At 43.6% G+C, this 12769-nt stretch overlaps 1 protein-coding gene across 1 annotated transcript; it reads left to right on the top strand.

The window, feature by feature from the left end:
• The first annotated feature begins 836 nt into the window (after positions 1-836).
• Positions 837-8948, top strand: LOC109486564 (transcription factor 21-like). Its single transcript, XM_019790413.1, has 2 exons — positions 837-1822; positions 8465-8948. The coding sequence occupies exons 1-2, from the start codon at positions 1232-1234 to the stop codon at positions 8588-8590; spliced, it is 717 nt and encodes a 238-aa protein (XP_019645972.1). The 5' UTR covers positions 837-1231; the 3' UTR covers positions 8591-8948.
• The last annotated feature ends 3821 nt before the right edge of the window (positions 8949-12769 follow it).

Consider the following 12769-nt stretch of genomic DNA (forward strand, 5'->3'; position numbering starts at 1 on the left):
CGAACTGTTCTCTGAACGGCCAAACTCCCTTGGCATGCTTATCTCTCTATTTTGGCCGATTTCTACTCTTTCCAGCCGCCTCCTCAAGCCTGGTAGAGGCTACATTTCACACACAGACCAAGGCCTTGCAAACCAAAAAACAGACGTGGCACATCGCACCTTGCCACGCTGCACGTGTAAACAAAATACAGTAACAAATACAAACAACAACAGTCTACCATACCTACCCAAACGATTTATGTAAGAAATCCAACATATCTTTACTAGATTTTACTTTTTTGATGAAGATATTTTATGTCATACCAAGGCGGTTCAATCTCTCCTTGGTCATAATATTTAGTGCACAAGAAAATAATTCAAAATCAGATAGTCCGTACGGGTCGGAAAATTCCACGGGAGGTCGCTAATTTTCTTGTGAAATGTCCCACATCCCCCTACCCGCTAATTACCGGGCTTTCTCCTCTGTGATTGGATGGGAAGTGGCCATATTGTTGTTTTTGTCATGTCTGTATTTACCCGTAATAGACCCGAATGTTATCATTAGCAGCTATGTAATAACCACTTGTGAAGGCTGTACCATTTGAATAAAACAGAGGGGTACCGTTGTACAATTCGAACTATTTCCTGACAAATGGCAATGAAATTATGTGCCTACTTCAAGACACTTATTGAATTTATTATTCAAAGAAATAGTTAGTTTATTTATGGGCTAATTCACCTGATATAGGTTATACACCCGTATGTTTTTTGCCATGATACACAATTACGCCCCTTCAAAAAGTTGGATTTTGGTCTCGTCCATTGTCACCAACCACTTGGTCAGTAGGACACAGGCTTTCGCAGGAAGACGTCCAAACTTTCCATGGCCGTGACATTGAAGAGGCATTAGTAGTATTTCTCCTAGTCCTGGCGTTTGACAACTTTTATAGAGAGAAGAGAAGTGCTTTCAGGCCCTGAGAAGGGACCGTCAGTGAAGTTATCTCCGTCAGGGACCATTCGGAACTTCGCAGAGAAGTTTATTGACACAGACGTAGTTGGTTTTCGAGTCACCGTGTCAACTAGTGGAGCGTTCTTGCTTTTTCACGACATTTTGACAACAGTGAAGACCTACAAAAATGGCTTCAAAAACTGCCATTCTAGAAGCTTGATATTTTGTGCCTTCTGGCTATTCTGGAGGCTTGGCTAAAGTTTTTACTGAGGATCCGAGAAGACTTCAACGAGTGGTGAAATTATGGCATACGCAACCGCAGACTTCTTCGGAACTGATGCCGGGTTGTCGTCGCTTCTCCGGCCGGACACCCCGGTGACGTCTGCCGACCGAGACGGGTCGGACAGCTCTCTGCCCTCCTTCGAAGACTCGGGACTCAGTAGCGGCGGGAGTCCGGAGGGTTCTGCCCTGCTCAGCGGAGGCAGTCGCCGCCGACGCCGAAGGAGGAAGCCCCGTCTCACCGGGTTGAGCAAGCAGCGTCAGGCGGCGAACGAACGCGAGAGGGTCCGCATGCAGAATCTCACGGCCGCGCTGGGGGTTCTACGGGAACACATCCCTCCACCAGTCGCTCCTAAAGACAAACGTCTCTCAAAAATCGAGACCTTGAAGTTGGCCATCGGTTACATCGACTATTTGAGAAAAGTTCTCCAAGAATCGGCCGAAAACGCGTCCTCTCTGTTACCACCCTCACTGGAAAGTCTGGCCAAGGAAGACGCAGAGTTCGACATTCACGGAAGTTTTCAGATTAAAGGACAGAACAAAGAACAGAAGTGTCGAAGAAAGGACAGAAACAGAAGACCGAGTCTTTCTACTCCTGATTGCCATGCCAAGAAGGTTAGTCACTTTTTTTTATTCTTCGGACTAATAAATTTCTGTTTCTCATCTACGAGAAACTCCACGTCACACAATTCCTTTTCTTTCCTGACTGTTTTGCGAAGAAGGTTAGTCACTTTTTTTTATTCTTCGGACTAATAAATTTCTGTTTCTCATCTACGAGAAACTCCACGTCACACAATTCATTTTCTTTCCTGACTGTTATGCGAAGAAGGTTAGTCACTTTTTTCTTCGGACTAATAAATTTCTGTTTCTTGTCTACGACTAGTACGAGAAACTTACGTCACACAATTCCTGTTCTTTTGTCATAAGAACGAGAAATGTTTGAACACTAGTATCAGTTGTGAGAACTTCTGTGACACACGAATGTAGAATTTAGAATGTTTTGTAACTTTTTTGAACATCTGGATAAAAGAGAGAGAATGTGAAGATTCAAGTCTACGTTTTGAATTGTTTCATCATTTTCAAAAACGTATGTTTAGAAAATCTGGCGGGCATTGTGGAAACGAAAAAACACTCTTGAAGTTGGGAAAAATATGTTATTTTCTTGAATAAACATTAATTTATTATCAGAAAAAAGGGATTGTAAAAAAACTAAGATGGGGATTCGTGCGTTTCGACCGTTTATTGCCCCAAAGTGCTTTATTTTAGTCTAATCACCCCATTCGATTCAATCTAATTTAAGTGTTAGAAGCAGTTTTGTCTCGTATGTTTAAGCACCCATTCAGTGATTACAGGTTTGGTTCGGGCTTGTAAAAATTAGGATATTTGAAACCTAATTAACATGTTGACAGCAAGAGATTATGAAATTGATACGTCAATCATGTACAGGTGAGAATAAGAAAGGGGGCTAGCAAGGGCACAGGGCGAGAAAAAAGACCTAGCTACGATACAGGCCGGTACTAGTAGTTTAGACCGAGTCGTAAGTTGAGCATGGCTGTGCAGGCCTCCGGGCGGGTGGGAGTTTTGATACTGCGTTTTGTAGAATTTTTAAAGCGTTTTTATTTGCCGGCCATCCTACAACCAGCCACCCGGAGAAGGCTTGTACCCGCCACAGCGTTGAAAATTCTACAAAACGCAGTATCAAAACTCCCACCCACCCGGAGGCCTGCACAGGAGGCTAGAGCATTGCCAAGTCACATATACCATTGAGGTATAATACATGTAGAAACTTCCATGCATATACTAGAATAGGGCATGTACGTCGAGCGATCGCAAAGAGATGTATTCTTGGTGCATGTGTCCTCCATAATTCCTGTATGTACTGATGTTTTTTTTTTTTCACAAAATAAAGGGATAGTATACCAGAGAAGATCCAGGGCCATAGAAGCTCCAATTTGCGATCCTATGACCCTGGATCTTCTCTGGTATACTATCCCTTTATTTCGGCCAATTTCTACTATTTTTCCAGCGATCCGCGGTGCCTGGTAGAGGCTAGTTTCAACTCAGTATGTAGATATTGGCTTTGAAAAATTGTGTTTTCAAGCCCTAAAGACGGCATGCCTTTAAGTACAGGTGTTCCATCCCGTGACTACCTGTTGTTTTTGTTTTCATAGTGTGTTGACGTCCCGCCATGGCGTGTGAGCGCCCGGCTATCCCTTCTGTTGACTTTGACACCGAGCGGCGCTCATTAGTATGTGTCTCCACTTGAAGGGTCAACACAAATCCACTTTTCACACGACAATCTGTGTGCCACCCGGCGCACAAATACACGTCTACACACCGAAACATTTTGCAGAGGGGAAAGTATTAGACCAAGTTTACAAGAAACAGAAAAATAACGGTTCTTTACCTTTTCATGCTTCCAAATTGACTTGATATTTAAAGGACAAAAATACGACGGAGAGGCGACAGTTGAACACAAAGATTATGTTTGTTTTCTTTTTAATTACCTCTTTTCCAACGCTTTTGGGAGATACCGTATGAAACTAGCTATTCTAACGCTATAAACTTTGTAGTGCATCTGTATCTCAATATTGTACGAATGATCTTTCATTTTAAGGGAGTCAGTTTAATTTATCTACATGTAGAATATACAGGTATATAAAAGTCAAGGTTGATAGAAAACCAAACCAGGGACATCCATACACTTAACATACCAGTGGTATTGTGCGGCAGTGTAAGATATTCAAGACTACGTAAGAATAATCTTCCATTGCTATAGAGCCGGTGGCTTGATTTCCAAACGTTTAGGACAAAGAGAAGAAAGGCATTTTGACTCTGGAGTCGCCCCGAGCCGTGCAGGTGCGATGAGTGTTTTTCATGGCTATTGTCTGTGGGTCTGCCCCGCAATATTTACTCTGACATGAGGGTGGCGGGGTCACTGGCGTGTGTATGCCGGCGGGGATCGCGTTTCTCCCCGCTTGTTACCGTGTAGTAACAACCCGGACCACCTCAAGCTATACCGAAGGTCGGGTAGCCTACTTTGCCCGCAACGTGTGTACCTACAGTGGGGGGTCTCTGGAAGACAGACGAAAAATGTCCAGACTATGCATGTACGAAATGACTAATAAACTGGTGAACGTACCAACTACCAACTACGAAGTACCTAATACCAGCCCAGAAGATAACAAGAAATAGTCAAGCCTTCAAAAACTCATTCTTTCCTAGAACTATCGCAGAGTGGAACTCGCTGTCACCAAGTACAATAGGGGCATTATCATTAGATAGCTTTAAACAATGTTTAGAGTTAAATGTTCAAGGGTTAGGTGTAACGAGTCGTTCGGTGTAATCACTATAATGTAGCCAGCTGCCGCCGCGCCGCGTGCCTGCGAAGCTGGTGTGTTGCGCCGAAGGGCGGTCATACCGGCTATACAGATACAGACACCTTTTTTTTTCATTGCGCAGTTTTGTGATAGCTGGCGTTGCGACGGGGTCGCATACCGTCGTAGGCCATCGTACGATTTTGATGTCGTACTCGTACAATTTTCAAGCAGACTGTGACAGAACCAACAACCGACAAAATTTAAAGCATTTTCTGTAGCAATACAGCACAACACGTGCCCGACTTTCCTCCGCCTGCCCTTGTGATCGTGCGGTGTTCGTACGACAAATTTAACGGCGTCGTGCGAAATTCGTGTCGAACTTTCTCGTTCCTATTTCTGACTACCCCTTTAATACGCCGCCCTCTCCGTTTCACGCCGTACGTATATCGCGTTGCCACACGTAAATATTTCACAGATGCACCGGGCGTATCTGTTGATACCGCGGGGGTAGATGTTGATAATGACCGGGAGGATTACCTATCGTACGTACGGCAGGTGCAGGGGGATAACTTTTCACACCTTTTGTCCCCCGAAGCCCTGACACCATTGACTCCCCAAGCTTTGGGTCAAATCCCCCGCTTTCAAGAAAAATAAAGATGGTTTCAAGAGCAGGGGAGTCTGTTTTATTTGCATTGTCTCCAGGGGTAACCTCGCTGGCCCCCGTGTTAGGTGACCGCTCACTGCAGGTGTGGGGAAGAAACGCTACTCTGTGTCAGTTTGTATAACTTATCGTGGCCTTTGACGGCTACGGGTAGGGATGAAAAGGCACCCTTACTAGGTGTTAGTAGCCTAGAATTCAGACTGTTGGCGGGGCCTAGCTTGTCTCCACCAGACTCCTTTTGCAGGCTGAATAAATCGTAGAAATCGGCCTAAAAAGGGCATATAATTGGCCAAAGAAGTTTCCCGGCCTTCGAGAGTCCAATTGGCCTGCACCTGCCCTTTTTAGGCCAATTTCTACGATTTATTCAGCCTGAAAAAGGAGTCTGCTGGAGACTAATGCCTAGCTATAGCCTCTACCAGGCTTCATAGGTGGCTGGAAAGAGTAGAAATTGGCCAAACAGACAGATAACATCCAGAGCAGCAAACTGTACTCCTTTAGCGGACTAACTCCCCTTGCATGTTACCTGTCTATTTGGTCGATTTTTACTTTTTCCAGCCGCCTCTGCAGCCTGGTAGAGGCTAAACATGGCCTACAAGGTTCTTCGGTACCAGATCCAACCTGCCCAGCCCTTTTTTAAATTTTGAGAGAAAGATTTATTAGCCTAGGGCTGACAAAATCACCGGATGAACTTAGTTGGCCAGGCGGGGATAGAAGCTTACTAGTGCCGAGGAGACCCAGCAAACAGCCCCGGAGGTGATCAGGTTAGGTGTTGGACGTAGGCTTCGGGAAGCGACTGGAAAGAGTAGAAACTGGCCAAATAGACGGCTGATATGTCTTCGGGAGCGGCAAACTGTTCTCTTAAAAAACGGGCCCCTGGCATATCAGCTGTCTATTTGGCCAATTTCTACTCTTCCCAGCCGCTTCCCGAAGCCTGGTAGAGGCTACTTGGACGTATATGTCTAACGATGGGTGGCAACACCCTCGCCTGGTTCCTAAACATGTCCGCCCTCATGTGCCTCTGGACAAATAAACTTGTTCCGAAGGGCCTGCCACTTCAAACAACAGTGGACGTGATACAAAACTTACACACACGATGCCACTTGTGTTCTACACAAGATACCCTCTGTGTATCTTTCGTGATTTTAAGAAAGAAAGAGCCATGCGTTCAAGTATAAGAGTTATCAACCAAGGGTTGAGGTGCTAAAAAAATCATTCTTTCCTAGAACTATTGCAGAGTGGAACTCGCTGTCACCAAGTACAGTAGGGGCATTGTCATTAGATAGATTTGATTACTAATGATTAGAGTTAGATGTCCAAGGGTTAGGTGTAACAAGTCGTTCTGTGTAATGTAGTCAACTGCCGCCGCGCCGCGTGCTTGCGAAGCTGGTGTGTTACGCCGAAGTGCGGTTATACTGGCAACACTTGTCTACTCATCACTTCCTCTTGTTTTGTTTTCAGTCCGTCTTTTTTTCTGAAGCAGCTAGAACTAAAAAACGACATATTCAACATTTTTCTGAAACGTGTGGATTTTGTGAGTTCTCTGTAAACTTCTGGAAATTTCTTTAAAAAAGCTCCCTTCTTTCGTGATTGATCGTAGAAGGGACATGAAGAAATAAAATGTATTCCTTCCTCCACCAAATTTTTACGTATGACATCTACGTTCTCTCGTACACATGTAACTTCCTATATATATACTGTTGTATGTATAAATTTCTCTCTCTCTCTCTCTTGGCTTCGCTGACTCAAAAATACGACTATACCATAATAAATATATTAAGCATACAATTTCGGATGGACTTCGTAGACCTTGGGAAGAAACAATGGTCCTGATTGATTTACATGAATGACTGTACTCTCCAAGCAGAGGTTTGGGGTTATTTTTAGCGTGTTTTTAGGCTTTTTTATCGGGGTTTCTCTTTTGCACTGATTTTTTTTCCTACCAAACCCAGAAAAAAAAATTCAGTGCAAAAGAGAAACCCCGATGAAAAAGCCTCAAAACACGCTAAAAATAACCCCAAACCCAAACCTCTGCTTGGAGAGTAGAATGACTGGGCAGTGTTTAGATGTTTGTGCTTGTCGCTAAGAATTATATCTCTCCGTGTTTAGGTACACACACAGGTGTGAAACTGGGAAGTCTACTACAAATCCGGCAATCCATTTTAAATTTCACATACATCAAACGGAAAACAGACATTTCAGTGACATTTGAACATAGCTGTATCTTTGTACGTACGTAGTAGCCTCTACCAGGCTTCGGGAGGCGGTTGGACGGAGTAGAAATTGGCCCAACAGAGAAAACATGCCGAGGGAGTCGGTCCGATACAGAGTACATTATTACATGTACACTCGGGTGTGGCAAAATATACTCTCTAGCGGACCAACTTCCTCGGCATGTTATCTCTCTGTTTGGCAAATTTACTTTCTTTCCAGCCGCCTTCCGAAGCCTGGTAGAGGCTACGTACATACGTATATTTCATTTATAAGGGTTTTTAGTATTAAAACAGCTAGCGTTAACATCGAGTAGTTACACGTGAAAAAACTGCACTAGAGTGTAACTTTACGTCCGTGTTTTGGTGTTTAGAATTGTCGCAAGGTGTGCGGTATGTACCTGTGTTTTACCCGCCACACAGGTGCGCTACACTTAAGGTGTGAACAGGTGTGGGGCGCGGTCTTAAGGGCCCAATAACGCTTAACAGACGGGCGATGACAGTTCGCAGTAAATAGTCTCCTGGTTGTTACAATGTGCGATGTTGTCAAAACCTTCTCTGAACTTTAGACGTGAAGGTTCGTGTATGGGAGACCACTTAACTCCTACATTTGGGACGTTTACTCATTCCCAAAATTTCTCACCTTTTCCTTTCTGCAGTCTTTAACTGTTACATTGTCAATTGTTGTTTATCCTAGTGATGATTGTACCCAAACAGTACATGTTCGAAAGTGACGAATTCTTTCGTTATCTCCTTCCTTCCTTCCTTCCTTCCTTCCTTCCTTCCTTCCTTCCTTCCTTCCTTCCTTCCTTCCTTCTTTCCCCCTTTCCATTTTTTCTTCTATCCTTTCATACGCCGATGAAGGTTAGACATCCAGGTAAAGAGATACACAAGAACACCGTTATTCAAGCAACTGGTTAGATTTGGAAAACTATCCTTTTTTTCAAAATCTGTCCATTTGCTGAGGTAACCATTTTCTTGTGCTTCTTTCCTTCTATTTCTTTCTCTCCTTTCTTCTTCAATTGTGATGTATTGTATTTGATGGTGTCAATGTTTCTGGTACTTTCAGAGTCAGCTAACGAAAGCAGGGTCAAGACCGACAGCTGCCAAGGTACAGCTCAGACCGCCCCCCGTGTCACCCTACTGCCCCAAGCCAGGGAGCCAAGACGAGGTGTCGGTCAAGCTGGAAACATGATCACGATGGACAAGAAGAAGTCGTAGACATCATCCTTCCATGAAATAGACCTACACAATCCACCTTACCCCACCTAGCCACCTGCCAAATATCATCCCATTCTGACGGATCTTGAGATATACACCAAAACATCATCCAGACTGAAAACAGCACCCACTATTTTCATGGAGGGTAAAAATGGTGTTATTGCATTAGAATTGGACTACTACTATTAATCCCCAAGCAGGTGTAGGGTCTAGCTCGGTGTTAACGCATGTTTTGAGGTACTTTCTCTACTAGTGGTTCTCATTTGCACGTCGTTTCAGCAACACGCATGGAACACCGAGCCGAAGCCTACGTCTGCTTGAATATTGCATCATCTTTTTTCATCGTAAACGTGAACGTTGTTACATGTACGTATGAAGGACTTCTGACTACTTTTAAGTTCCGTGAATGTGCTGTGTGCAACGGGATAAGATACCAACGTGAAGAAATAAATGTCTCCGCCTCAGGGACGTCGCCAAAACTAAATTCCAAAAGAGGCTAGCGACGTGCTAGCGACGTACTAGCGACGTTTTGTCTGTGATCTATGTTTTTGCTCGTGAGGTTAAAAAAAGTTGATCATTGAAGTGTCTTCAGAGATATAACTATGACATTATTGACGAATGTGTTTGGAAATTATTTCGATATTTGACTTTGTTGCATTATGAAATAGGTTTGTATTTTTGTTACCGTTCGAGTTTTGCTTGCTTGCGATATTGTTCTATCTAGCTCTTTAGTATATCACAGGAAAACATTAAAAAGTTCTTGTTCCTATCCAGTTTACATATCTATTGAATGTGTTGTGTGTGAGCTGTTGTTACTTTGTATTTTTTCTTTACTTCATACCAAAGAGGCAGGGAGGAAGGCGACAAGGAGGTACATTACAGAATTAAGTCATTAAGATTGATTTATCGTGAAGGCTATTTTTTTTACTAAGACAACAAGTAGACTAAGTTGTCGTTAGCAGAGGAGCACGCATGTATGTGTGTACCAGCCTTGCAACTGAGACCATAGGCTCCTAGCTACTAGCTGTGAGAACTGCCCGCCCGCCCAGGCCCATTTCAAGCTGTGTAACCTCTACCAGGTTTCGGGAAGCGGCTAGAAAGAGTAGAAATTGGTAAACTGATAGTCAGATGATATGCCGGGACAGCGCTCCCGAAGCTTCTAAGTATAGGACTGGGGCCGGTAAAACATAGCCTCCTGTGCAGGCCCCGCGGCGGTGGGGAAGAGTTTTTAACGCGTTGTTTTAATATAGCCGGCCATCCTACATAGCCGCCGAGAGAAGGTTGCTTTGGCGGAAAGCAACCGCGGGGCCTGCACAGGAGGCTAGGTAAAACACCGCACTAACCCAGTGTAGAGTGACACAGTGTAAATACTTTTAAAAATTTTGCTGTTTTTAACCGCTTGACTATGATCGCCACCTATTGTAAATACTTTTAATAATTGCTGTTTTTAACTGTCTTTAATAATTGCTTTTAATGTTTGTGCCAACCGTTTTTAACAATTTGTAATGCGGCAGATCAATTCAGGGCCCTGCGGGGACCCTGCTACTCTGTACAGCATAGTATGAAAGAAATAAACCAGTATTATTATTATATTATTATAGAGGATGGTGAACCAGGCTATGTTTGTGTTTTCGCGCCATCTCTGAGAAAAGCCCGCGCGGCTGGGCCGTCTCTCCCTGGTCCCCTGACAACCTGTACAGTGAGCCCGAACACCTGGTCAGCCCATCCGGGTGGAGGGACCGCCCTGGCCGGGAAGAACTCAGAGAACAGGCCCGTTACACTGACGGAGTCGTCCCCGAGCCTCTCGACCGAGTATTGCTGCAGAACTCTGAAAATGGGCGCAACATTCCGCATGAACACGGAAGCATAACGACAGAAAAAAATGTACTCTTGCAAGGAAGGCATCCAGAAAAACAAAAAAACTAACACCACCAAAAAAGACACAAGACACACATTGTACAAAAAGAGTGAAAATGCAAAAAGCTTTATGTATTCCAAACATTACTTAATTTGCCAGAAACTGTGAAGTTTAGGCACTGGGAACTTAAAGTTACCTGCAGTATTTGACATTGAAACACCTCGAATCGGAGACGATTATCTCTGAGTCATATTCTGAGTCGGGAACTTCGTCCCCTTCAAGGAGACCACCTGTCCAACCCGACCGTTTTACTCCGGTACCCTGGGTGGCCGGCTTGAGCAGGTTTGACTGACCATACATCTGCTTGAAGGTCATTGCCGCCAGTGCTGTGCAGTGACCTTGACTTGAGTTCAGTCGGTCAGGTTCAGGTTCCCCTCCCACCAGACCGGTCTCCCCAGTGTAAGCCGCTAAGCCTCTGACGCCTTACATAATAAATAGGAGTTAAGCCACAATTGTACTATGGTGAGCAGTGAAGTTCAGGGTGGCAATACATAAAGTTACCATGTTATAAAGGGACAGAACAGGACCGGTTCTTGAGTTACCTTCCTTCGAAAAATTTTGAACAAACGCTCCTGCAGTTCCAGAACAAGCCACTAGGGGGCCCAAACTCATGTCACTTATTCCCTAGCCAAAGAACTATCTACCACCCAAAATTTGTGACCCTAGCATGTCTAGATCGCGAGATATCAAAAGCGGAAGTTCTACTGCAGTACCAAGGAAATTCGCCAGGATCTAATCATTTCTAGGACTCATCAAGACCTACCCACGTACCAAGTTCTTTGACAATGCATATAAAGCTTCTTGAGTTATGTTGTTCACAGATGGACAAACGCTACTAAAAACTAACCTTCTTGGGGAAGGTAATTATATTATAACTGTCCTGAGAGATAATTGATGATGACAATATGGCCAGCTGCAGTTTTTCCATTGTCAGTCCAACTCGTGATCACAAATACATGGATACAGTAGTGCTTTCTACACATTTATGACTCTATGAAAAATGAAATCCCACCAAGCACTCATTGAAATCATCTGTTTTTTTTCCAGCTATGAAATAAAATCTTACTAAGCACTAGGCCCACAATGTATAAGACAGTTCCAAATTGGCAACATCCAGTTTAACAGACCTGTCTAATATGTTGTCCAAAGCCAGGTGTGTCATGTTTACGGGTACGGGAAGTGAACCCATGTTGCCTGGTCCCATCTGTCCCTGTTCTCTCCTGACAGTGTGCCATCCCAAGTCTGCACTCCAAACAAACTCACTGTCAGCAGCTGTACACAGGAGAGGGACCACAGCAAGGCTGTTTCCAACCTACAGTTCTTCATTGAAGTCCTCCCCTTTTATGCTTACCTTTGCAGAAGGAAAACATATTGTTTTTGCTCAGTTTCTTCTTCCCAAAACAAATAAGGTCAATGACCTGAACCAGACGTCTGTCACCATGGTAACTAGTGTTGGGTTACAATTTATAATGTTGCAATTTCATAGAAGGAGGGATTTGGACTTCTCCCAGATTCCGCCGTTTGACAGCTCCCCTAAGGTAACAGACATGCAAGAAATTGAGGACAGGAAATGAGATAACCTTTTCTTGGACCTTTGGCCTAACTTCCTGTCAGTGTTCCTAAAGTGCCTAGCATGTGTAAATAACTATGACACACAAGTAAATGTACAGAATGTATACCCCAGTTTAGTAATATGTACATGTTCTACACATTAGTACATGTATGTGTGTATTCATATGGGAACAACGACAAAATTAAATGTTAAGAAGATTGAATGTAATCTTAACATTTATTTAATTTCTACACAAAAAGAAATGTACACCAAATGTGGTTCCTTCTACTAGTGTTTCTTTATTTACATTATGTACACACGCAACATCACAAACTATACATTGGGAAGACACAATAAAAGATACCCTCATATACATAGTAGTATGCACCTATCAATGCAAATATTTTAAAATACCCAGTATAGCACTCCAGGGGAGCTATTCATATTAAACATGTACATGTAAGTGCACTTAGTGCAGTATAGTACTACCATGGATCAAAAATGCTTTGGTAATGTTAGAAGTAGGAGATAGGTATATAAAGGAAGATAACGAGTTTGGTGAGTCTGACCAATCACTGAACAGGAGTTTGTTGAGTCTGGCCAATCACTGAACAGGAGTTTGTTGAGTCTGGCCAATCACTGAACAGGAGTTTGTTGAGTCTGGCCAATCACTGGAACAGGAG

Source organism: Branchiostoma belcheri, unplaced genomic scaffold (genome assembly GCF_001625305.1).
Source record: "Branchiostoma belcheri isolate BF01 breed outbred unplaced genomic scaffold, Haploidv18h27 scaffold81, whole genome shotgun sequence".
Classification (NCBI taxonomy): Eukaryota; Metazoa; Chordata; class Leptocardii; order Amphioxiformes; family Branchiostomatidae; genus Branchiostoma; species Branchiostoma belcheri.

Coding starts and splice junctions, on each gene's coding strand:
- LOC109486564 (XM_019790413.1), top strand. CDS start 1,232: ATGGCATACGCAACCGCAGACTTCTTCGGAACTGATGCCGGGTTGTCG. Junction 1,823..8,464: donor CTGATTGCCATGCCAAGAAG/GTTAGTCACTTT, acceptor TGGTACTTTCAG/AGTCAGCTAACGAAAGCAGG.